The sequence below is a fragment of the Haliotis cracherodii genome, unplaced genomic scaffold (assembly GCF_022045235.1).
Source record: "Haliotis cracherodii isolate W230 unplaced genomic scaffold, xgHalCrac1.p SCAF_7, whole genome shotgun sequence".
Classification (NCBI taxonomy): domain Eukaryota; kingdom Metazoa; phylum Mollusca; class Gastropoda; order Lepetellida; family Haliotidae; genus Haliotis; species Haliotis cracherodii.
In genome coordinates, this window is record NW_027266330.1 from 5,665,556 (window position 1) to 5,692,131 (window position 26,576).

Sequence of the window (26,576 nt, forward strand, 5' to 3'; positions counted from 1 at the left end):
ATGCAATTAGCCAATCAGCACGACTGTTACAGAGGATGAGATGCAAGTACCTTTACATGCATGGAAACGTGCACGCTATTTTCAACAAATCATATCTTGACAAGATTGGCAAAATGTAATCTAAGGGATTTTGGACGTTTGGGTCAACGCAAAAAAAGGTTTTACGCAGAAGAAATGCGGTCATCTTCAGCACCTTTCCATCGTAAACATATGAAACAAAGATCACATCATTGCGTATAACAACCAAACTGAATATGCGTTCGACTATCAAATTAAGAACGGAAATTTCTGCCAATTATGAAACGAACTCTAACATTGAAACTTCTATCTTCCAAATTAAGTAATGCTTGTGCGACATTTGTAATACAAATGAAAACAATTAATTAAAAAAACATAAAGAACACTTATGCCATGTAATTTTACGACGATACGTTCATTTTTTATCAATACATTGTAAATTACGAACACAGCAGAAGCATATATACATATCTTATCGCTTGTGGGAATTTCATTATATCCTCTATATACGCGTTTGAACGTTGTGCATGGGTTTGGAAAATTACTAATTTTTAAAAATGGATTCCAATTATTGAATGGATTGTCAAGTCATGCAGCAAATTGACATGATACTTTCAGACAGACAGTAATTTGCAATACAAAATGTTTCAGCTTGCTTTGACAACCCGATTGCATCAGTCAGGTAAACGACTGAAGCGCACGTAAACAGTTTCCAAGGGAGTTAACTCCCTGATCTTTTCAGTATAAATAGCCACAGCTTTAACAATATAACGCGGAAAATAAATGCTTTCTTCAGATTGCCTGCTCGTTTACAGAAGGTTCGTAAATTTTGTTTTACCAGAAGGTTCGTAGCATTTTACTAGGGGAAATTATGTTTTGGTTTTAATTGGTTCAACAAAACTAAACTATAAATATTCTAGTTCGTTCGTAAAACTAGTATCGCATTAGGTAAAGTATGTTTACTCAAAATATTTATGATCTCTATGTTCACAACATGTCTGTACGACTGCAAAACTTTTAACTAACTGTAATACCTGGTTTATCTACCGTAGCAAACCTTTATATCTTCACAGATGTTTAGAGATGAAATTACAATTTTATCAACAAGTAAAGAATTTTTATTATCTTGGATATATCTTTTTAGAAACGATACCCGCACTATGGTGTAGAGTTAACACTTTGGGGAGTAATATACAATGTAGCGTAGCGCAACTGAGACCGGGAACCAGGTTTGTTGTGTAGGAAATTAATAGACCAATCAGCGTTCGCGTCTCACGGCGGAGAGGGGAGTTTTCCAGTCGTGTATATTGCACGGCATTGGTCCACTATACACGATATCGTGTATATAGACGGTCCGCTTTACATGCATGGAAACGTGCACGCTATTTTCAACAAATCATATCTTGTCGAGATTAGCAAAATGTAATCTTAGGGATTTTGGACGTTTGGGTCAACGCAAAAAAAGGTTTTACGCAACAGAAGTGCGGTCATCTTCAGCACCTTTCGATATGAAACACACACACACACACACACACACATCCGTACATGTCGAATAACCATCTACAATAACAACGTCGGCGAGTATCATTTGTCAGTGTCCAAATTGACAAGAACAAACACATGCTGCTTTGGACTTCGCGCTGTTCTTAGCAACAATCTTGAAACACAGCTTATCTTATCAGTTCAACGCAGTGGAGGCAGGCTAATCAGTCAGGGACCCGAGCCGAGGATCAGACTATATCCAGCAGGGTTAACGTATCGACTCCCACAGCTTGTGTAAATGTACGCGCACCTTTCAGTGATGGCATCCGCTCCCGTCCCCGATCGGTATTGATTTCTTGAGGGAACCATATACAGATAAATCACGTGACTAGTAGCGATCGTTAATGCGCAGTTAGGTTATCGCTGAAGCACTCTGAATAGGAGATGTTTCCCACATGAACACAAGACACCACGCCACGGCAGTCGTACACAGGGTCCAGCAAGGCGTTTTTGTTTCGGAAGCGACGTGTGTAACTGGGTCACGATTTCCTGCAATTTGAAGGGAATCGTGTTGGCTGGGATTCTGCCGTCAGCATCAATATTGTGAGTATAAACCTTGTGTTTTCAATACCGTGAAACCTCCTGAATTGCGATATAATCTAGATAATCTCCCACGTTCGCCCATGCAATTGTTGCACTGATGTTTAAAGTGGGGCGGAGGTAAGATCTATTACAGTGCATATATTTCATTATACTTTTTATATTTTTCACAAATTAAACTTAAACTAGGAAATTCTAAAATTCGAATATCGCTAGACCATTTCTCGTTTTTATCGCCACTGGTCGACCATGACGGCTGCTCCTTGGCAAGCTCATTCACGCGAACAGTAAATTACGTATCCATAGATACAGATACAGTCCGCGCGTTCGCCCGCCCCGGCCCTTGTTCTCTTAATAAATGTTTAGTTACCAGCTGGCGCAGGCCCGTGTTCGTCATACGCTTGCAGTCGGAAAGCGCACGTTAAATCTCCAATATAAGTAAGTAAGTGGCGCAGGTTTTGACCATCTTCTAACACTGTAATTAAAATAAACTCTTGTTAGGCAATACTGATACTATTCTATTACCACCTGCTTTTGTGTAGTCAACTTTGACAGCCTAGTGCAGATAACAGAGACCGAAATTACAACTTCCAAGTAATTGTTAATGTGATACGAGTAGAGCTGTGGGGGTATATAACTCCTTGGGTGTTAGTCCTCAGCACACTTGCTTGAATAAACCCTTAGGACCTCACAGCTCTCTTCTCTCTTGGTTCAAGGTAAGAAATATTTAAATATTCCTATTTTATGACTAAACTTCTTATTTCATTGTTATTATTGTCTAGAAAATGTTACAGTTAAGTTGAATAAGTACTGCCATATTGTAACTCTCAACCTACTGTGTACAAGTTCCATATGACTGCTCATTGTATATTATTTACCGTTTAATACTCAGGCGCTTTCCAGTGTTGTTTGAAGTGTAATGCGTCGTGGGCTCCTCCAGTTTATGTGTCATTAATATGCGGCACCAATAGTTCTGTCCTATATTTCGACATCCATGATTATTTTCCCCTTCTATGTCTATCATCATCTGTTCAAAATGCCAGATGCATATACAGTTTATGTATTCCGTGCAGTAGCGTAGCGTACATATAGCCTAGTCACAAAACGGTTCCTAGAGTTAACACAACTGTTTCAAGCAAGATTTATTTTATACGTAGGTCGGTTATTCCATATTTTCCGACAGTCCACCGATCAAAGGTTATATGAGCAGCTTTACCTTCCGTGTGCGCTTACAGAATAGGCTATAACAACGCATTCCATATTTCTTAGGTTTTATCCTCCTTAAGTAAGTATTTGAATATATTGTAAAGAGTCCCGTCCCTCATATAGTTACATACGCTACAACACAGCCTATACCAGAATTTCATTACCGTAGTCATTTAAATACTGTTATAGTCATCCTTTATACTTCATAACAACGTACATTCAAACGCGCATCGTTTAAGTATATAATTACCGTATTCACTCCATTAGCTGTTATCGTCTAGCTCCGTATATATTTAGGAAAAGAGCGTAGTCAATAGCAACACAGCCGCCGTGATTCATTACCGTAGTCACCAAAGTAATCACTACTAAAACTAATAATTACACTAACTAAAACCGAGCTATATCTTCTACCGCGTACATTCGTATCTTTATTTGGATCAAGTATTTACTTTCCGTATTTGCTGAAATTGTTTTGATAATTATTACTGAAACTACAAATATTAATGTTTACCGTCTTTTCATAAGTAAATGTCATGTTCCTCATCTAAGCAGTTTGCGCAGTCTACCGTACATCCTATATTAAAACCTTACGACTACTCAATTTAGCTGTTAAGAAATGTTATTTAGCATTACTGTTATCATTCTAGTAAATACTGCATCCGTTGTATAATGTTACCGTACATACTCCAATATTAAATACATTGCCTTTATTATTATGCCTTTATTGGATGGACACCGTGTTAGCATATTATTATCATTATTATCATTGTACGTCACTATCATATATCAATTGATGTAACTTGAATGATACACACTTGCTTGAATAAACCCCAAGGACCTCACAGCTCTCTTCTCTCTTGTTTCAAGGCTAGCTCCCAATAGCCAATTCCCCATATCGAGGCCTGACAGGGTACTTATATGTTGGCGGATACTTTTCAAACTAAACCTTTTTAACCATATCGTCTTTTCGACTCTTATTGTGATCACTAGTAGTGATACAAATGTTACCTTGCATTGACCGGGGAGGTCCGGGGTAGAATAGGTCTTCCAACAACCCATACTTGCCTTAAGAGACGACGAACAAGACTGGGTGGTCAGTCTCGCTGACGCAGTTGATGCATTTCAAGTGATGCACATGTTTCTGCCTAATATTCAAATGTAGTGTTCTAACATAGGATAGTGGTATAACTGAAACATCTATTTTTATATATATATGGGTCCCGCGTTTCAGTTGTATCACTATCCTGCTTCAGGGGCCTCTGTGTTCTAAGGGTAGCGTAATGGTGGCGTCACGTAAATCAAATCAACTAAAAACAGGTCGTTTGCATTTCAATGGCATCTCGTCACGATATGGCTGAAATATTGCCGATGTGACGTAAAGCATTAACTCACTCACTCACTCATTCATTGGCATCTAAATTAATTTGTCCGTGTGCTAACTTCCTTATTTCAATGTTGCGATGGTTCGGTGCAGATACTAACTCTTTTTATCTGTCATTACATACATTTTATCTTTTTTAAGTTTTCTCATTGGTTATTGAATGGGAAATTATTTCCCATGTTTCCCGCTGAGAGATAAGGAACAGATTCTATATACCCCGATGAGAAATGACGAACGTCTTTCAAACGTGAGTGAGTGAGTATGGTTTTACGCCGCGTTTAGCAATATTCCAGCAATATCACGGCGGGGGACACCAGAAATGGGCTTCACACATTATACCCATGTCAGGAATCAAACCCGGTTCTTCGGCGTGACGAGCGAACGCTTTAACCACAAGCCTACCCAACCACCCCCTTTTAATAATAATATAATGATATGACAATATTGTCTCGATACTGTTTGCCACGTTCATGTAGTTCAGCGAATTCAACCGGGCATGTCTGGTGGTAATGCAAGGGCGACTACTCTGGGTGCGTTTACGTCGTCTGCTAGCTGTAGAGATGTCCATGAGACGGTTAGCTTGTCATACTGAAGAAGACAGTTATGGATCTATAGTGCGTGTCTGTACACACGCTCGCAAGCAGTGAGCTTAAACACCTGAGCCACCACGTCGCACCAGAACAACAACGGCAACTTCTATTTAACCTTTACAATAAATGTTAGAAGAGGTCTTCAGGAACCCACGCTTGTCGTAAGAGGTGACTAACGGAATCGGGAGGTCAGATTCGCTGAATTGGTTGATGCATGTCATCGTATCCCAATTGCGTTATTCATTGCTCATGATGTCAATCACTGAATTGTCTGGTTCAGACTCGATCTTTGTACAGACCACCGTCATAGAACTGGAATAATACTGATTGCCAACAGCCAAGTAATGTCTCACTTATTGAAATGAAGTCATGGCTTGAAAAGCTCGTATTCAATTCCTGTATGAACATTTACAGATTGAGTGGTTTGTGGAGTTCTTCACGAATGAGCTCACGAAATAATGACAAACTGGCATCAAGGTCAAACAACGCGTGACTACGGTATGTGTAATATCTGTAATTGAAACACAGTAGTGTTAAACTAGGAAGTGTATAATATCATGATAGGCCAACAGATGTCCGCTCTTGTAATGTGATTATTAGCAGGTAACAGATAACATGCGACAGTCTTGAATAAACGGCCAGTCAAGTGGCAGGCTCGTCTCCCGACTCCCGCGTCTGTCGTTCCTCCCTGAGAACCCAACAGTATGCAAACCGCTTGATGCGTCCCGATCAATAGGAAACGATGTCAGTTTGCCCGACTACGTTAGCGTTGCGTTTTCGCGATCCGATCGTTAGCATTGTTCCTCATATTTTTCAAAGAGGTTCCTCGTGAAGTAGGGTGTTTCAAAGAGGAACTGTGTTTGGGCGACTACTCGTGTATTGTACAGCCAACATTTATGAATCTTTGGGTTGCATACTGTTCAATTTGTTGCTTCACTTTTTGTTGAATACTAGCTTTCAACTTGCGTTGCTGAATTGCTCAAAAGTTGTGTGATAAAATTCAAGGCCTCACTTAAGCTTTAAGAAAGGTTTATGGTTGAAGAAGTTTATGGTTCGGCGGGGAACATAGGCAACCAATGTACTGTAATGTCATGTTCAAGTTGATGCTCTTAGTGATGCTGATGCATATGCGTATGTCATGTTAATCTTAATGTTCTTAGTGAAGCAAGTGTATACGCGTATGTCATGTAAATGCTGATGCTCTTAGTAAAGCCAGTGTATATAAGTATATCTTGTTAATGCTGATGCTCTTAGTGAAGCCAATGTATATGCCTATGTCACGTTGAAGGTGATGCTACTCTTAATGAAGGCAATGTATCTGCGTATGTCATGGTAATCCTGATGCTCTTAGTGAAGCCGATCCATATGCGAATGTCATGTTAATGTTAATGCTCTTAGTGAAGCCAATATATATGCGTATGTCATGTTAATGTTCTTCGTGAAGCCGATGCATATGCGTATGTCATGTTAATATTGATGCTCTTAGTGAGACAATTTATATACGTATGTCATTTTAATGTTGATGCTCTTAGTGAAGCCAATATATATGCGTATATCATGTTAATGCTCTTAATGAAACCGATGCATATGCGTATATCATGTTAATGCTCTTAATAAAGCCGATGCATGTGTGTATATCATGTTAATGCTCTTAATGAAACCGATGCATATGCGTATGTCATGTTAATTCTCTTAATGAAACCGATGCATGTGTGCATATCATGTTAATGCTCTAAGTGAAGCCAATGTATCTGTGTATGTCAGGTTAATGCTGATGCTCTCAGTGAAGCAAATATAAATGCGTATGTCCTGTTAATGCTCTTAGTGAAGCCGATTTATATGCGTTTGTCATGTTAATGCTCTTAGTGAAGCCAATGTATATCCGTATGTCGCTTTAATCTTAATGCTTTTAGTGATGCAAATGTATATACGTATATATCGGTTATGTTAATGCACTTAGTTAAGCCAATGTATATGCAAATGTCAGGTTAATGTTCTTAGTGAAGCAAATACAAATGCGTATGTCATATTAATGCTCTTAGTGATGCCAATGTATATGCGTATATCATGGTAATGTTAATGCTCTCAGTGAAGCCGATGTATGTCATGCTCATGCTCTTTGTGAAGCTAATGTATATCCGTATTTCATGTGAATGCTCTTAGTGACGCCGATGCAGATGCGTATATCATGTTAATGCTATTAGTGAAGCCAATGTATATTACGTATGTCACATAAATGCTCATGCTCGTAGTGAAGCCGATACATATGCCTATGTCATGTTAATGTTAATGCTCTTAGTGAAGCCAATCTATATGCATATGTCATGTTAATCTTAATGCTCTTGGTGAAGCCGATGTAGTGTGTATGCCATGTTAATGCTCTTAGTGAAGCAAATGTATATGTGTAGATCATGTTAATGCTGATGCTCTTAGTGAACCTAATGTATATGCGTATGTCATGTTAATGCTGATGCTCTTAGTGAAGCTAATGTATATGCATATGTCATGTTAATGTTGATGCTCTTAGTGAAGCTAATGTATATGCATATGTCATGTTAATGCTGATGCTCTTAGTGAAGCCAGTGTATACGCGTATGTCATGTAAATGCTGATGTTCTTAGTAAAGCCAGTGTATATACGTATGTCTTGTTAATGCTGATGCTCTTAGTGAAGCCAATGTATAGGCCTATGTCACGTTGAAGGTGATGCTATTCTTAATGAAGGCAATGTATCTGCGTATGTCATGGTAATCCTGATGCTCTTAGTGAAGCCGATCCATATGCGAATGTCATGTTAATGTTAATGCTCTTAGTGAAGCCAATATATATGCGTATGTCATGTTAATGTTCTTCGTGAAGCCGATGCATATGTGTATATCATGTTAATATTGATGCTCTTAGTGAGACAATTTATATACGTATGTCATTTTAATGTTGATGCTCTTAGTGAAGCCAATATATATGCGTATATCATGTTAATGCTCTTAATGAAACCGATGCATATGCGTATATCATGTTAATGCTCTTAATAAAGCCGATGCATGTGTGTATATCATGTTAATGCTCTTAATGAAACCGATGCATATGTGTATATCATGTTAATTCTCTTAATGAAACCGATGCATGTGTGTATATCATGTTAATGCTCTTAATGAAGCCGATGCATGTGTGTATATCATGTTAATTCTCTTAATGAAACCGATGCATGTGTGTATATCATGTTAATTCTCTTAATGAAACCGATGCATATGTGTATATCATGTTAATGCTCTTAATGAAACCGATGCATATGCGTTTGTCATGTTAATGCTCTTAATGAAACCGATGCATATGTGTATGTCATGTTAATGTTGATGCTCTTAGTGAAGCCAATATATATGCGTATATCATGTTAATGCTCTGAATGAAGCCGATGCATGTGTGTATATCATGTTAATTCTCTTTATGAAACCTATGCATATGTGTATATCATGTTAAAGCTCTTAATGAAACCGATGCATATGTGTATATCATGTTAATGCTCTTAATGAAACCGATGCATGTGTGCATATCATGTTAATGCTCTTAATGAAACCGATGCATATGTGTATATCATGTTAATGCTCTTAATGAAACCGATGCATGTGTGTATATCATGTTAATGCTCTTAATGAAGCCGATGCATGTGTGTATATCATGTTAATTCTCTTAATGAAACCGATGCATGTGTGTATATCATGTTAATTCTCTTAATGAAACCGATGCATATGCGTATATCATGTTAATGCTCTTAATGAAACCGATGCATATGTGTATATCATGTTAATGCTCTTAATGAAACCGATGCATATGCGTATATCATGTTAATGCTCTTAATGAAACCGATGCATATGTGTATATCATGTTAATATTGATGCTCTTAGTGAGACAATTTATATACGTATGTCATTTTAATGTTGATGCTCTTAATGAAACCGATGCATATGCGTATATCATGTTAATGCTCTTAATGAAACCGATGCATATGTGTATATCATGTTAATGCTCTTAATGAAACCGATGCATGTGTGTATATCATGTTAATGATCTTAATGAAACCGATGCATATGTGTATATCATGTTAATGCTCTTAATGAAACCGATGCATGTGTGTATATCATGTTAATGCTCTTAATGAAGCCGATGCATGTGTGTATATCATGTTAATTCTCTTAATGAAACCGATGCATGTGTGTATATCATGTTAATTCTCTTAATGAAACCGATGCATATGCGTTTGTCATGTTAATGCTCTTAATGAAACCGATGCATATGTGTATGTCAGGTTAATGCTGATGCTCTCAGTGAAGCAAATATAAATGCGTATGTCCTGTTAATGCTCTTAGTGAAGCCAATGTATATCCGTATGTCGCTTTAATCTTAATCTTAGTGATGCAAGTGTATATACGTATATATCGGTTATGTTAATGCACTTAGTTAAGCCAATGTCTATGCGAATGTCAGGTTAATGTTCTTAGTGAAGCAAATACAAATGCGTATGTCATATTAATGCTCTTAGTGATGCCAATGTATATGCGTATATCATGGTAATATTAATGCTCTTAGTGAAGCCGATGCATGTGCGTATGTCATGCTGTATATGTGTAGATCATGTTAATGTTAAAGCTCTTAGTGAAGCCAATATAAATGCGTATGTCATGTAAATGCTGATGTTCTTAGTAAAGCCAGTGTATATACGTATGTCTTGTTAATGCTGATGCTCTTAGTGAAGCCAATGTTTATGCCTATGTCACGTTGAAGGTGATGCTACTCTTAATGAAGGCAATGTATCTGCGTATGTCATTGTAATCCTGATGCTCTTAGTGAGGCCGATGTATATACGTATGTCATGATAATTTTGATGCTCTTAGTGAAGCCGTTGTATCTGCTGTATGTCATGATAATGTTGGTGCTCTTAGTGAAGCCGATGTATCTGCTGTATGTCATGATAATGTTGATGCTCTTAGTAAAGCCAATGTATCTGCTGTATGTCATGTTAATGTTGATGTTCTTAGTGAAGCCAATGTATATGCGTATGTCATGATAATGTTGATGCTCTTAGTGAAGCCAATGTATCTGCTGTATCTCATGGTAATGTTGATGCTCTTAGTGAAGCCAATGTATATGCGTATGTCATGATAATGTTGATGCTCTTAGTGAAGCCGATGTATCTGCTGTATGTCATGTTAATGTTGATGCTCTTAGTGAAGCCAATGTATCTGCTGTATCTCATGGTAATGTTGATACTCTTAGTGAAGCCAATGTATCTGCTGTATGTCATGTTAATGTTGATGCTCTTAGTGAGGCCGTTGTATCTGCTGTATGTCATGTTAATGTTGATGCTCTTAGTGAAGCCAATGTATCTGCTGTATCTCATGGTAATGTTGATGCTCTTAGTGAAGCCAATGTATCTGCTGTATGTCATGTTAATGTTGATGCTCTTAGTGAAGCCAATGTATCTGCGTATTTCATGTTAATGTAGATGCTCTTAGTGAAGCCAATGTATATGCTGTATGTCATATAAATGTTCCTGCTCTTAGTGAGGCCGATGTATATGCGTATGTCATGATATGTTGATGCTCTTAGTGAAGCCGTTGTATCTCCTGTATGTAATGATAATGTTGGTGCTCTTAGTGAAGCCGTTGTATCTGCTGTATGTCATGATAATGTTGATGCTCTAAGTGAAGCCGATGTGTCTGCTGTATGTCATGATAATGTTGATGCTCTTAGTAAAGCCAATGTATCTGATGTATGTCATGTTAATGTTGATGCTCTTAGTGAAGCCAATGTATATGCGTATGTCATGTTAATGTTGATGCTCTTAGTGAAACTAATGTATATTCGTATGTCATGTTAATGTTGATGCTCTTAGTGAAGCCAATGTATATGCGTACGATATGTTAATGTTTATGCTTTTAGTGAAGCCAATGTATCTGCTGTATGTCATGTTAATGTTGATGCTCTTAGTGAAGCCCATGTATCTGCTCTACGTCATGCTTATATTGTTGCTCTTAGTGAAGCCGATTTATCTGCTGTATGTGATGTTAATGTTGATGCTCTTAGTGAAGCCAATGTATATGCGTATGTCATGTTAATGTTGATGCTCTTAGTGAAGCTAAGGTATATGCATATGTCATGTTCATGTTGATGCTCTTAGTGAAGCCAATGTATATGCGTATGATATGTTAATGTTGATGCTCTTAGCGAAGCCAATGTATCTGCTGTATGTCATGTTAATGTTGATGCTCTTAGTGAAGCTAATGTATATGCGTATGTCATGTTAATGTTGATGCTCTTAGTGAAGCCAATGTGTATACGTACGATATGTTAATGTTGATGCTTTTAGTGAAGCCAATGTATCTGCTGTATGTCATGTTAATGTTGATGCTCTTAGTGAAACAAATGTATCTGCTGTACGTCATGCTAATATTGATGCTCTTAGTGAAGCCGATCTATCTGCTGTATGTGATGTTAATGTTGATGCCGTTAGTGAAGCCAATGTATATGCGTATGTCATGTTAATGTTGATGCTCTTAGTGAAACCAATGTATATGTGTATGATATGTTAATGTTGATGCTCTTAGCGAAGCCAATGTATCTGCTGTATGTCATGTTAATGTAGATGCTCTTAGTGAAGCCGATGTATCTGCTGTATGTCATGTTAATTTTGATGCTCTTAGTGAAACCAATAAATATGCGTATGTCATGTTAATGTTGATGCTCTTAGTGAAGCCGATGTATCTGCTGTATGTCATGTTAATGTTGATGCTCTTAGTGAAACCAATGTATATGCGTATGTCAATTTTAAGTTGATGCTCTTAGTGAAGCCGATGTATCTGCTGTATGTGATGTTAATGTTGATACTCTTAGTGAAGCCAATGTATCTGCTGTATCTCATGGTAATGTTGATGCTCTTAGTGAAGCCGATGTATCAGCTGTATGTCATGTTAATGTTGATGCTCTTAGTGAAACCAATGTATATGCGTATGTCAATTTTAAGTTGATGCCCTCAGTGAAGCCAATGTATCTGCTGTTTGTCATGTTAATGTTGATGCTCTTAGTGAAGCCAATGTAGCTGCTGTTTGTCATGTTAATGTTGCTGCTCTTAGTGAAGCCGATGTATCTCCTGTATGTCATGTTAATGTTGCTGCTTTTAGTGAAGCCGATGTATCTGCTGTATGTCATGTTAATATTGATGCTCTTAGTGAAGCCGATGTATCTGTTGTATGTAATGTTAATATTGATGCTCTTAGTGAAGCCAGTGTATCTGTGTATTTCATGTTAATGTTGATGCTCTTAGTGAAGCTGATGTATCTGCTGTATGTCATGTTTATGTTGATTCTCTTAGTGAAGCCAGTGTATCTGTGTATTTCATGTTAATGTTGATGCTCTTAGTGAAGCTGATGTATCTGCTGTATGTCATGTTAATGTTGGTGCTCTTAGTAAAGCCAATGTATCTGTGTAGGTAATGTTAACGTTGATGCTCTTAGTGAAGCCGATGTATCTGCTGTATGTGATGTTAATGTTGATGCTCTCAGTGAAGCCAATGTATATGCGTATGTCAATTTAAAGTTGATGCTCTTAGTGAAGCCAATGTATATGCTGTATGTCATGTTAATGTAGATGCTCTTAGTGAAGCCGATGTATCTGCTGTATGTCATGTTAATTTTGATGCTCTTAGTGAAACCAATAAATATGCGTATGTCATGTTAATGTTGATGCTCTTAGTGAAGCCGATGTATCTGCTGTATGTCATGTTAATGTTGATGCTCTTAGTGAAACCAATGTATATGCGTATGTCAATTTTAAGTTGATGCTCTTAGTGAAGCCGATGTATCTGCTGTATGTGATGTTAATGTTGATACTCTTAGTGAAGCCAATGTATCTGCTGTATCTCATGGTAATGTTGATGCTCTTAGTGAAGCCGATGTATCAGCTGTATGTCATGTTAATGTTGATGCTCTTAGTGAAACCAATGTATATGCGTATGTCAATTTTAAGTTGATGCCCTCAGTGAAGCCAATGTATCTGCTGTTTGTCATGTTAATGTTGATGCTCTTAGTGAAGCCAATGTAGCTGCTGTTTGTCATGTTAATGTTGCTGCTCTTAGTGAAGCCGATGTATCTCCTGTATGTCATGTTAATGTTGCTGCTTTTAGTGAAGCCGATGTATCTGCTGTATGTCATGTTAATATTGATGCTCTTAGTGAAGCCGATGTATCTGTTGTATGTAATGTTAATATTGATGCTCTTAGTGAAGCCAGTGTATCTGTGTATTTCATGTTAATGTTGATGCTCTTAGTGAAGCTGATGTATCTGCTGTATGTCATGTTTATGTTGATTCTCTTAGTGAAGCCAGTGTATCTGTGTATTTCATGTTAATGTTGATGCTCTTAGTGAAGCTGATGTATCTGCTGTATGTCATGTTAATGTTGGTGCTCTTAGTAAAGCCAATGTATCTGTGTAGGTAATGTTAACGTTGATGCTCTTAGTGAAGCCGATGTATCTGCTGTATGTGATGTTAATGTTGATGCTCTCAGTGAAGCCAATGTATATGCGTATGTCAATTTAAAGTTGATGCTCTTAGTGAAGCCAATGTATATGCTGTATGTCATGTTAATGTTGATGCTCTTAGTGAAGCCGATGTATCTGCTGTATGTCATGTTAATGTTGATGCTCTGAGCGAAGCCGATGTATCTGCTGTTTGTCATGTTAATGTTGATGCTCTTAGTGAAGCCGATGTATCTGCTGTATGTCATGGTAGTGTTGATACTCGTAGTGAAGCGGAATGAATGAATGAATGAATGAATGAATGAATGAATGAATGAAGTTCTTTATTTCCTCCAGAGTTGAATCCGAAGATTTTACATAGGCAAATACATTATTTACAATACATCAATGAAATCACTTGACTATATGCAATGACATCATGTTATACAGTGCTATGAATAAACAATTTACAATGTACATTTTGTGAGCAGTAAGGTATCTGGAAGATATACATAAAGTAGTTCTTCAAATTATAAAGTGACAGAAAGACAGTATGATGCTTTTCCAAGTATCTGAATCGATTTCGTTTGTCAAGTCATGGACATCTGCACCGAGAAAGAGTGAAAGCACTTCATCATCGTCAAGCATATCACAAGTACATCAACATCAAGTTTATCAATCAGGCATGAGACGAAATGATTTCTGTCAGGCATAAACAATTCACAGTGCAAATATATCACGTGTACCATATTATAGACCACGTACATTCCATGTAAGAAGACTAAGCGTCACAAATGAAGGCACAAGGGACATGATTGAGTCATGTTTAAGTTGATGCTCTTAGAGAAGCCGATGTATCTGCGTATGTCATGATGCTCTTAGTGAAGCCAATGTGTATGTCATATTAAAGTTGATGCTCTTAGTGAAGCCAATGTATATGCGTATGTCATGTTAATGCTGATGCTCTAAGTGAAGCCAGTGTATCTGCGTATGTCATGTTTATGCTGATGCTCTTAGTGAAGCCGATGCATATGCGTTTTTCATGTTAATGGTGATGCTGTGTTATCCATTACTTTGAACTTTCATTTCTTTTCAGAGATAACAGTTCGAGACACAAGAATGCATCTCAGCTTCCAACGCTGCTGGCAACGTACTATAGTTTTCATTTTCTTGTTGGTTCTTATAGCCCTCGTCTACTCATATATAATCAAGGGAACTCTAAGTGAAAATACATTTCAAGTCTTGACCGGAAAAGTTTCTTATGGGTATAATGACAGTGGTTCAGTAACACAAACCCCTCCTGAGGAATATTTCGTCAGGCCTCGGTGGGAAAAGAAATATTTCATCTATGACTGTGCCAACGGTAACTGTGGTGGTCTAGGGGACAGACAGGAAGGAATTGTCGGTGCTTTCATTATTTCACAAATGTTAAGCCGGAAGTTCAAAGTGAACATGCTGGTTCCATGTGATATCGGGAATTTCCTCCAATCAAACCAAGTTAATTGGATTCTACAAAGTTCTGAAATTAGTGGCATGAAAAGTAGCAAATACACCCGAATTGACGGTGATGCATTTCAGCTACGAGACAAAATTGCAAAATCTCTTGATTTAGAGAAAGAATTCCCTTCTGATGTCACACATTTTACTGTTAATCAAGAAATGGTTAACTATCTAAAGTTACATCCACTATTTAAGTCTCTTCGGTGGGCACACAATCAGACAACAACTGACATATACAATATTGTTTTACGACGGTTGTTTAGAATGAAACCTGAAATCCAGAAAAGGTTTGATCTTTATCAGTCTTCAGCCCGTAGCAACGGGAGGAAACTCGTGTGTGCTCATGTGCGTGTGAGGGGTAATCCTACCATTCCAAATGATTGGTACACTCCCACACCCTTGAACGTTAGTGTGGTGTGGAACTTCCTCCGCCAGTATAACAACAGCGCCCTCTATCGGATGTTCGTAGCTACAGACTCCCAGAACGTGCGACAGGACGCCAAGAGGCTATTTCCAGATGTCATCCAAGATTTGGAAGGGAATATAGTTCATGTTGATCGTGACAATCATGCAAAAGATTACGCATGCGCGGGGTTTGGTAAAGTGATTCTTGATCAACAAACAATGTCATCATGTGACGTATTCTTTATGACAGACAGCGGACTTGGACGAATCGCATCCATGATGCGAGGAACAGATAAAGATCTGTACTGTATGGCTAGCAATTCCGCCTACCGAAAGTGCTCTTTTAGCGATAAAGGTTTTTTTCCACAGTTCTGGTAGGTGCGATAGGTGCCAGTATGTACATACGCCTGGTGTCTGTTGTAGGACACTGTGTGGATGCCCGCACTGAATCCTGTTTAGAATAGGTTCCAAATCACACGTCTGTCATAAGAGCCCGATGATTGTAATATCAATATCTGGCCCGAACTCTATTGCTTACAGGCCGTCGTACGTGATACTGGTAGAATACTAGTATTATTGCCAGTGAAGTTAAACACTTAATAAACAACAAACTGTATCTACATCCAAGTACCTACATACCGGAGATCGGAAGGTCGGTTGTTTGATCATCTGGTCGTGCCATACTAACAGACGTTAATAGATGGTACATGTTGTTACCCTGCCTGACTTCGGGCATTGGGGAGTAAAACAAGGACTGGTCCGCGCGGACTAGCCTGTGTCTGAGTAGGGTGTCATGTTAAACTGTGGCATGGTATCACAGCGGACTAGCACCATCAACCTGGCCAAATTCCCGTTATTTGACAAACATTCCGTCACAGTTCTGCAGGATATTTGGCCGGATCTACTCCTCAACCCCTCAAAAGCCTACGTCTCAGCCAGATTCTAAACAAATAGAGGATCCTTCAACAGTATTTTGGTTTTATTCGCGTTGAAATAGATATAAAAAATAATAGCACATTTTTCAGTAAAGGATATTGAAATGTATTGATGAAACGTGCCATTACATATGATATAAAATTCTAATATCTAATTACAGCACAAAGGTTTATTGAAAAACTGGCTTCGAGGGAGACTGAAAACTCAATATTCCGGAAAAATAAACAGTATAAGCGGTAATGTTAGTCTTTGAATGGTTCAAAACCAAAGAACAGGAAAAGAGAAATCAATCATTGTCGGTAGACTTTGAAAAGGCTTTCAACACATTCTATACGGAATTTATGAGCAGATTTAAAAAAAAGAAAAGCATTTTGACCACACAACATTAATAGTGCCACCTAATGCATTGCACAGAAGGGCAATTTGTCTTCGTTTTTTCATCATTAAGGAGGATGTAGAGAAGGAGACCCGGTATCTCCATATTTATTGCTGCTGGCGATCTTCATTTTCGGAAGTATGCTGAGAAACAAAATATATATTAAAGCATGAAGCTAGACAACTTAGCCCATACGTTGAAAAAGAAGAAAGTTAACCTTAATTCGATAAATAACTAATCTATATAAAATGTAAAACCATTCTCGAGTATCCAACGAAATAGATTCCATTGGGCGTGAAAGGCAATGTAATGGTGAGTGAGTGAGTATGGTTTTACGCCGCTTTTAGCAATAGTCCAGTAATGTCACGGCAGGGGAAACCAGAAATTGGCTTCACACATTTTACCCTTGTAGGGAATGGAACCAGGGTCTTCGAAGTGAAGAGCTAACTCTTTAAGCATTAGGTTACTCCACCGCCATTAAACAAACCCTTGCATTATTCAGTGCCAATTCCCCTGAAGAAGTTTCGTCGGAAGGACAACCAAAATATCTAATATTAGAAAAAAATGCATTTACTGGAACAAAAGACACAATTTAATTATCATTTGCTTTACCAGACTTGGGAAGACAAAATAGCTGTCACGTTAACTACACTTGTTTATGATAACGAGTGAATTTGTCCAAGACGTTGAACTTTAAGTTTCAGATGTATCGATGGTCTGATAACGTTCAATAACAGCCAACTAGCAAATTCCCTTCTACTGATTTACACACGGAAGACTATAAGAGGTCAGTGAAACTGACCCAACTGTTTTGTGCTCAGGTCTATGAATAAGGATTATCCAAGTTTCAAAGGATGCATAAAAGTGTCAAAAATCTATCCACAAGACCGTGCGACAAGAGGGATGACATCAGCTTTCCAGTAGTTATCTTTGCCTTGATGTTGAACACTATTTCAGCAACATCAGCCTTTGATGTCCACATGTCACAACTTTTCAGGTATAATCGAAGATGCCCTTTCTATAAGGTGAGGTGAGGTGAAATTGGGTTTAACGTTGCTTCCAAGATTATTGCACTTATATAGCGACGTGCATGCACGTGTTTGCGTGGCTGTGTGTACTAGTCCCGACTGATGCCGATTTATAGTGCTAGCCCACTGAGATACCATGCCACAAATTTAACATGAATACCCCACTCAGACACAATATACTGACTCCGAGCCGACCAGTCCTTGTTTTAGCCCCTTAATGCCGAGCGCCAGACAGGGTAACAAAAAGTACCATCTTTTGGTATGACGCTGCAGGGGATCGAACCCCGGACTTTCCACTCTCCGGGCGGACGCTCTACCACAAGACCACGGAGGCGGCCCTTTCTATGAGGATTAAAAAGAGCGTCACGCGGTGACGGTGGGGCAGGATACGCTCACCTTTTCGCGAACACTTGGTATCATGGCTATCTGATAGTGATAATTTCAAAACATTAGCTACCAATGGGATTAAATGACTGAAATAGATTCATGACGAGACAGTACATTAATATTGTGTAACGGCGTAACGATAGAAGTATTTCGCCACATTGGCGATAGAACATATAAACATCAAACGTTTTGTTGGGATCTGACGTCATTAAGAAGGCTTAGTTTCATAACGAAACATTTATATAAACTAAGGAAGATTATATATGGATGTCAACTTCTATATTATGAGGAACACAACGTTTCGGAGTATATGCTTACTCCTTCGTCATTAACGTTGTGTTCCTTATAATAAAGAAGTTGACATCCATATATTCTCTTCCTTATGTGTATCAGCACTAAATGCCTTTCAAAGACCTGATTTATATTAAGTGTTTTTATAACGAAATTTACCGAAAATCAGCACAGTGCTCTTATTTCAGCACAAGTGCAGGAAATAAGCAGAGAAGTTTTACATCTTACGTATTTGCAATTTGCAATCCCAGATACCCTTTAGCAAATACACATGTACCTATTCGTTCTGTAGTTCCCCCGTCGGTGTACGTACCCAAGTGAGCCTCACTCACAATGAACACGTTGCTCAAGGCAGGGAGGTATAGACCATCAGGCCTAGATAAAACTTTCAACATAACAACCATTTCCATTTTGAGAAATACATCAAGACAAACTTGGATACCCTTATCTGGGTCAGGTCAACCACTATATAGATTTCGAATACACCGAAATTCAGAGGCCTGGTGTGGCAAGGGGGTGTTATAATCCTAGGGGAAGTGATTTGATCATAGGATGAAATTTGATCCTGGGGAGTGACCGAATCCTCCGACACCGAGACCGCTTTCAGGTTACAGTCACTGCTTCCTAATGTTGTTATTTCATACTTTTCTTGTTTACCATTTGATGTCTTTGGTTTCTGACTTAACATGATTCTGAACGTAACATTGATCTGTGGATATGCACCCAATAACTGTCGTTTGACTGCTTATTACCTGAGACACTTATTAGTTATTACCCTTGATCTACCGCCTCCGTGGTCGAGTGGATAGAGCTTATATCAATGATCACCAGATCACTTTTTCTTTGGAAGAACATGTATTAACATTTAAGGATTGACTGTGTATTTTTTTCGGTTCATTGAGGTATGAATCGAAAAACCGATGTGCAGACTGTATGAATCTGCTTTGCGGATTCTTACAAGAGTTTGCACATCAGGCGAGCGAGCCTGCACGTTTGCAGTTTCATTCATTATCGGCCTTCGGTTTCAAAGGTTAGTTTGGACAATGAATATGCAAGTCGCTAAATATCCAGTGCATGACGATACACCTGAGCAGAAAGGGAATTCCCTCGACTGTAATATTGGGATCCCCCGACATTCCGCAGTAATACAAGTAGTGCGCCTCGGTGGGCGTGGCTTAATTCTTTACATTCATTGGGAAATGAATGTAATAACACGTGACCAATTCAGCTGATCAGTGATTGATATCATGGGCATCGATCCACGCAATTGGGATCGATGCCATGCATCAACCAAGTCAGCGAGCCTGACCACCCGATCCCGTTAGTCGCCTTTTACGACAAGCATAGTCACGCCTTTTACGGCAAGCATGGGTTGCTGAAGACCTATTCTTACCCGGAATCTTCACGGGTCCTTAGGTTTGTGCTTGGCAATAACAGTTCACCCCACGCCACTTACAGACTAATATGTGCAATAAAATAATAAATATACGTGTCATCTGTATGTGCAGCGTGCGAAAACATCACGACATAGGGACGTGGATGGTCATGTGAGGTGTGGTGTTTGGAGGTATCTGTTTCCAACAACACCACAGTACATGATTACTGGGATCCCCGCCTTAGGTATATCTATTGTCCGAACTGGGAACATGGTCACCGCAGGGACTCCTGTGAGTGAGTTTGATTTTACGCTGCTTTTAGCAATTTTCCAGCAATAAAACGGCGGATGACACCAGAAATAGGCTTGGACTCTTGACAAATGTTCTTAAATGATTCGCTCACTTTCACGCGAACACTTGGTATCATCACTATTTGATAGTGGTTCATAAACACAATGCTAATGACATGATCGGAAACGGAAATGGATCCTGTTTAAAGAGAGATTTTTTTGTGATTATACCGCCGTTATATTGCTGGAATATTGCTATAGGTGGCGTAACTCACTCACTCTCTTGTGATTATACCGCCGTTATATTGCTGGAATATTGCTAAAAGTGGCGTAACTCACTCACTCTCTTGTGATTATACCGCCGTTATATTGCTGGAATATTGCTAAAAGCGGCGTAACTCACTCACTCTCTTGTGATTATACCGCCGTTATATTGCTGGAATATTGCTAAAAGCGGCGTAACTCACTCACTCTCTTGTGATTATACCGCCGTTATATTGCTGGAATATTGCTAAAAGTGGCATAACTCACTCACACTCTTGTGATTATAACGCCGTTATATTGCTGGAATATTGCTAAAAGCGGCGTAACTCACTCACACTCTTGTGATTATAACGCCGTTATATTGCTGGAACATTGCTAAAAGCGGCGTAACTCACTCACTCTCTTGTGATTATAACGCCGTTATATTGCTGGAATATTGCTAAAAGCGGCGTAACTCACTCACACTCTTGTGATTATAACGCCGTTATATTGCTGGAACATTGCTAAAAGCGGCGTAACTCACTCACTCTCTTGTGATTATAACGCCGTTATATTGCTGGAACATTGCTAAAAGCGGCGTAACTCACTCACTCTCTTGTGATTATCCCGCCGTTATATTGCTGGAATATTGCTAAAAGCGGCGTAACTCACTCACTCTCTTGTGATTATAACGCCGTTATATTGCTGGAACATTGCTAAAAGCGGCGTAACTCACTCACTCTCTTGTGATTATAACGCCGTTATATTGCTGGAACATTGCTAAAAGCGGCGTAACTCACTCACTCTCTTGTGATTATCCCGCCGTTATATTGCTGGAATTTTGCTAAAAGCGGCGTAACTCACTCACACTCTTGTGATTACGGATATGGTTTTGTCGGTGTTATTTACACACGGTTGGAAATGAATTTAAATCCTATTTTTATAAATTGTTCAGTTTATGCTACCCAAAATACTTCTTAATTAGTACATGTTGACAAATGTATCATTTTTAGGTACGGCTTATTTAATGTGCTCCCACATTACCATGTTGGTAATCATGATAGGGCCGTTCTTCTTCATTGAGTTACGTCCCTTGATGTGATGTCGAGCTGAACTATTTTTAAAATATATGCCAAGGTAGGACGCAAATGCTACACTGCCAACGCTAGGAGATAACTTGGTATATATCCAACACTCCTGATATTAAAATAATATCGATTGATGTGTATAGAGGCAGAATCGGCACTCGACAAGTGACGCTGCACAGAGACAGTGAGAACTCACCATTCGTGTCTGGGACTGATGTTCATTTCAGACTGCTCATTTGCACTATTTCATTTGCTAGACCCCTCTCTGCATCCGTCGCCCTACTCAATCATTTCGAAAAAATGAATTTTGATCGGTATTTGCCAAAGGAAAAAGCTCTTTCTGTGTGTCATGTGACGTCACTGCGATGGACTTTGACCCAATTTTGACAAATTACCACGCTTCGCTTGCACGTGAAAGCTGTCGTCTCGGTGTCGACGCGCTGCCCGTGGGGGTTATCACACAGATCATGTTGTGTTCAAACGACGTTGAAACAAACCCGGGACCTATCTCTCTTGAAGAAGTAAGAGATTCTATCCTATCGGAGCTGCACGACGTATCATCGGAGTTAAGTTCGCAAATTACAGCTTTAAAAGCTGAAGTGAACGCAATCAGTTCTAAATGTGGTCAGGTTGAGGTGACAATAACACTAATCAAATCTGATAGTCACAACTTGAAACATAATCATAACATTATGTACACTGACATTGATGCTGTTACTGATAAAATTGAAACTGTCGAAGAACGTCTATCTAAGATTGATGACGATATGGTGAGGTGAGGTGAAATTGGGTTTAACGTCGCGTCCAAGATTATTGCACTTATATAGCGACGTGCATGTACGTGTGTGTGTTTGTGTGGCTGCTTGTACTAGTCCGGACTGATGCCGATTTATAGTGCTAGCCCACTGAGATACCATGCCGCACTCAACATGAATACCCCACTCAGACACAGTATACTGACTTCGAGCCGACCAGTCCTTGTTTTAGCCCCTTAATGCCGAGCGCCAGACAGGGTAACAACAAGTACCATCTTTTAACGTCTTTTGGTTTGACGCGGCCGAGGATCGAACCCCGGACCTTCCGCTCTCCGGGCAGACGCTCAACCACTACACCATGGAGGCGGTCCGATGACGATATGGCCAAACTGGAGTCATTTAGCAGACGTGATAATGTCATTCTCCGTGGTGTACCCGAAGCAGAAGGTGAGAAATCCATGGCTTGTAAGGAGACGGTGATGTCAATTTTTAACTAACACTTAACCTTTAAAACGTGGCAACCATCTGACATTATCCGTGCTCATCGCCTTGGAATAAGACGTCGAAAAGCGGATAAAACCCCGCCCTATAATTGCCAAGCTTCTGATGTCAGACGACAAGGTCCAAGCTCTGAAAGCTGGACCCGTGCTCAAGGAAAACGGGCTTGGAATTTCAAGCGACTTGACCACACGCCAACGTCAAAAACTGAATGCTCTTAAAGACACCGGCCATTTTGGTTACTTTAAGAACGGTAAGCTTGTGAGAAAACCTCGAGAAAGTTAGTACCTCCCGTACTCAACAGGAAACACCCAACGCAGGCGAGGCAGGGTCACTCAAGCTGCAATTGAAACATCATCGAATAGGCAACTTCCATAGGACGATGGCCGAGGCCCGGATAATATACCATATGGATGTAATAGATCCGACACCAGTGACACGATCGATATTATGAGCGCTATTGTGAGTGAAGATGAGAAACTTACTTTCTTGTGTTGGAACGTAAATGGACTGAGCCCAAAAGTGGATGACAGCGACTTCATCTCTTACCTGATGCTTTTTACAGACCCGCCATTAAAATATCGGTCGATGATGGTCGACTCTCAGAGGGCGTATGCGTATCTATCCAACATTCAATTAGTAAGTTTTGCAGGCTACTAACATCAGATAACGATAATTTTGTATGCATTAAAGTAGCAAAACAATTGGCCTCTGTAAACAGAAATATAAATTTGATATGTACGTATACCCCACCGTCGTGTTCGCCATACTATAACAAAAGTAACTCTAAATGTAACATTTAACTGCTTGATCAGTTCTTATTGAAAACCTTTCAGAAAATTCGCGTAGAGTTGAACAAAACAACCAACTTGCTAACATTGATGATGCTTTTGATAAACACAACATTCCATTTAGTGAGGAGGAAGATCTACCTATTGATGATCGTAAATCCCATGACAGTGTGATAAACAGATTTGGGCAGATATTGTTGGACATGTGTTATTCATTCCAGCTACTTGTTGCTCACGGCGGGGTATATGGAGACGCAGAAGGGGAATATACATATTGCTGTCACAAGGGATGTAGTGTGAATGATTACTTTATCTGTTCTCTGGATCTTTTTCAAGACATTGACATGTTAAGCATTGGAGATCGTATAGAGTCCGATCATTTACCATTAGAATTAACATGTAAATTCCCAAACATGACAACCAAAATGATAAGCCAACTTCAGGTTGCTTTAAAGAAAAGATTGTTTGGAATGAATCTCTTAGTGAAACGTTTTTAAACAGCCTGCAGGAAAGGATGGTGTCTTGTAAGCAACTACTTTTGAGAAAACTGGATTTTAAGATAGATGGGGCTATAGATGATTTCGTCCATGTTATCTTAGATTCTGCAAATTGTATGAGGAAAAGAACTGTCATTATACACTATCAACATACCAAGGCCCCATTAAGTGACGAATGTAAGATTGCTAGACCGGATGCTCGAAAAGCATTGAGACCATTTAGACGTAGACGTACTGTTTCTAATAGAAACATCTACTGCAAAGAGAAATCACTATAAATCCTTCTGTAAGAAAAATAAATCTGACTTGTGTAAGTTTAGGCTTAAAAAACTGAGTTATACTACCTATTCTCCCTCTAAGTATAGATATGTTTTATTAGGAATGGCATTCCACTCTAGAAAACAGTTCAAGGTAAGACTTGTACAGAACGTTTAAGAGTCTTATTGAACCAGAAAAATACTTATCTACATTAACATCAAGAAACCTTCGCGTCTATTTATTCAATTTAGGCTCGGATTGTTAGATACCATGATAAATAAAGGAAGAAAAATGTCCACTGAAAAGCCGAAGAGGCTGTGCCCATTATTATTCATTTTATTTTTGTCTGTCCTTATTATTGTGACCTAAGAAGAAAGTTTATACAAGATGTCAAATTATGTCAAATTATCCTGTACCTGCTTTTATTTCTCTTCTTTCTTCAAAGGATGATGCTGTCATATAAAAACTGGCTATATATGTTAAAAATGCAATTTCCATTAGAAACAAATTGTTAAACATGAGTATATATCCAAATATGTAAACTACTAATTTGTAACTTTCTTGTATATGGACCGGAGGCCTTACATGCAATAAATATCTTTGACTTTGACTGACTCTTCATCAATTGTTTTCCGGATGCTTTCCCCAAAAATATGTTGATCCCCGTTTCCTTGCAGATACAACTCTCCCTACCCCAATGTATGAAATGGACTGTTCCAAATAAACTCTTACAAGCAAAACTATCTTCTTTGCTTAGTCACGTCAATTGAAATGCAAACAATATATTGTTGATCACGCACCGAAATGACCTCTACCTTTTGTCACATGCCGCGGACAAATAGAATATACTCGGAATATGGCCCCTGGTGACATGCTGCGATACATTAGTGTGTGAGCTACATCGGCAGTATTTCAGCCATCGTGACTTGCATATCACTAGGTATACATTGACAATATAGCAGCTATTAATAATATCTGTTTCAAACATTTATGAGTCACTGAACGTGAATATAATAAAAACAACCCACAACAAAACCCTTTCCATAATTCATCTGAAATCTCTGCTACAACCAGTGTCGTTTGTACGATTCTTACTACATCATCATCATGTGTTTACGTATCACTATAAAATAGTGATGTTATCATGTGTTTGCTAAAGTATAAGCGTGTCCTACTCTGTCGGTGGCCCTGTTACAAAGCCATGCACAACAAGTCAGTTGTTCAGCTGACAGACACGGGAACATGTCCCTTGTCTGGGTCAGGCAGAGAAGCAATTTGTTATTTTTCTTTGTAAGTGATTATCAGAAAAGAACTATTAACTGGAATTGTTTCCAATTACCCTGACTTATAAGGTCCAAGGTAAACAATAAAAGGTAAATAATAAAAGGCCCATCTACCAATTGAACCAGATGGCCGTGACGTATCGATGTTCTACATTAAGAATCATAAGCTGACTGAATAGTTTCGTAAGTCATATTTGGGCATCCATTCACACATCCATTCATATAACTGCTGAAGCTTTCCAGACCCTTCGGTTTTACTTCACAAAATATTCCTCTCGTTCATCATAATGAAACGTGTGGTTCTTATACTATTACAAATTAACTAATTACAGTCACTAAAGATTTTCGTAATCTTTATTGAACATCAGGTGTCATTTTGGGGGAGGGGGGTCAAATTAAACTTAGAGCACGATATATATATTATAATGATGGATAAATATATAGGAAAAGTAGTTCCTGAGTTCTACGCAGCAACAATAATAATAACAAGAAATTCAGGGTATTCAAACCCTCACACGAAGAATGATCCCACCACCCTCACGCGAAGAATCATGTCAGAGAATAGATCCCACCACCCTCGCTCTTCCCTCAATCGCCTATATTTACCAATCATAATGACAGGGCGTGGTTTGATTAACATGGAGAGTTTTCATGATAGAATTGTTTTGTGCACTTTTGAACACATATATTTGTCTGATGATCCTCTTGTGAAGCATGTCAAGTCTCATGATGAAAACAAGGCATTCCAAAGTTATTTTTAAACGAGTCAAGGATGTCGGACATAATCTCAA

General features: G+C 38.8%; 1 protein-coding gene across 1 annotated transcript; it reads left to right on the forward strand.

Moving 5' to 3' along the window:
• The first annotated feature begins 1,783 nt into the window (after positions 1 to 1,783).
• Positions 1,784 to 16,513, forward strand: LOC139447865 (uncharacterized). The gene is made up of 2 exons (XM_071229343.1): positions 1,784 to 2,103; positions 14,880 to 16,513. The coding sequence occupies exon 2, from the start codon at positions 14,903 to 14,905 to the stop codon at positions 16,064 to 16,066; it is 1,164 nt and encodes a 387-aa protein (XP_071085444.1). The 5' UTR covers positions 1,784 to 2,103; positions 14,880 to 14,902; the 3' UTR covers positions 16,067 to 16,513.
• The last annotated feature ends 10,063 nt before the right edge of the window (positions 16,514 to 26,576 follow it).

Excerpts from the sequence above, each read along its gene's own strand:
- LOC139447865 (XM_071229343.1), top strand. The coding sequence starts at position 14,903 with ATGCATCTCAGCTTCCAACGCTGCTGGCAACGTACTATAGTTTTCATT.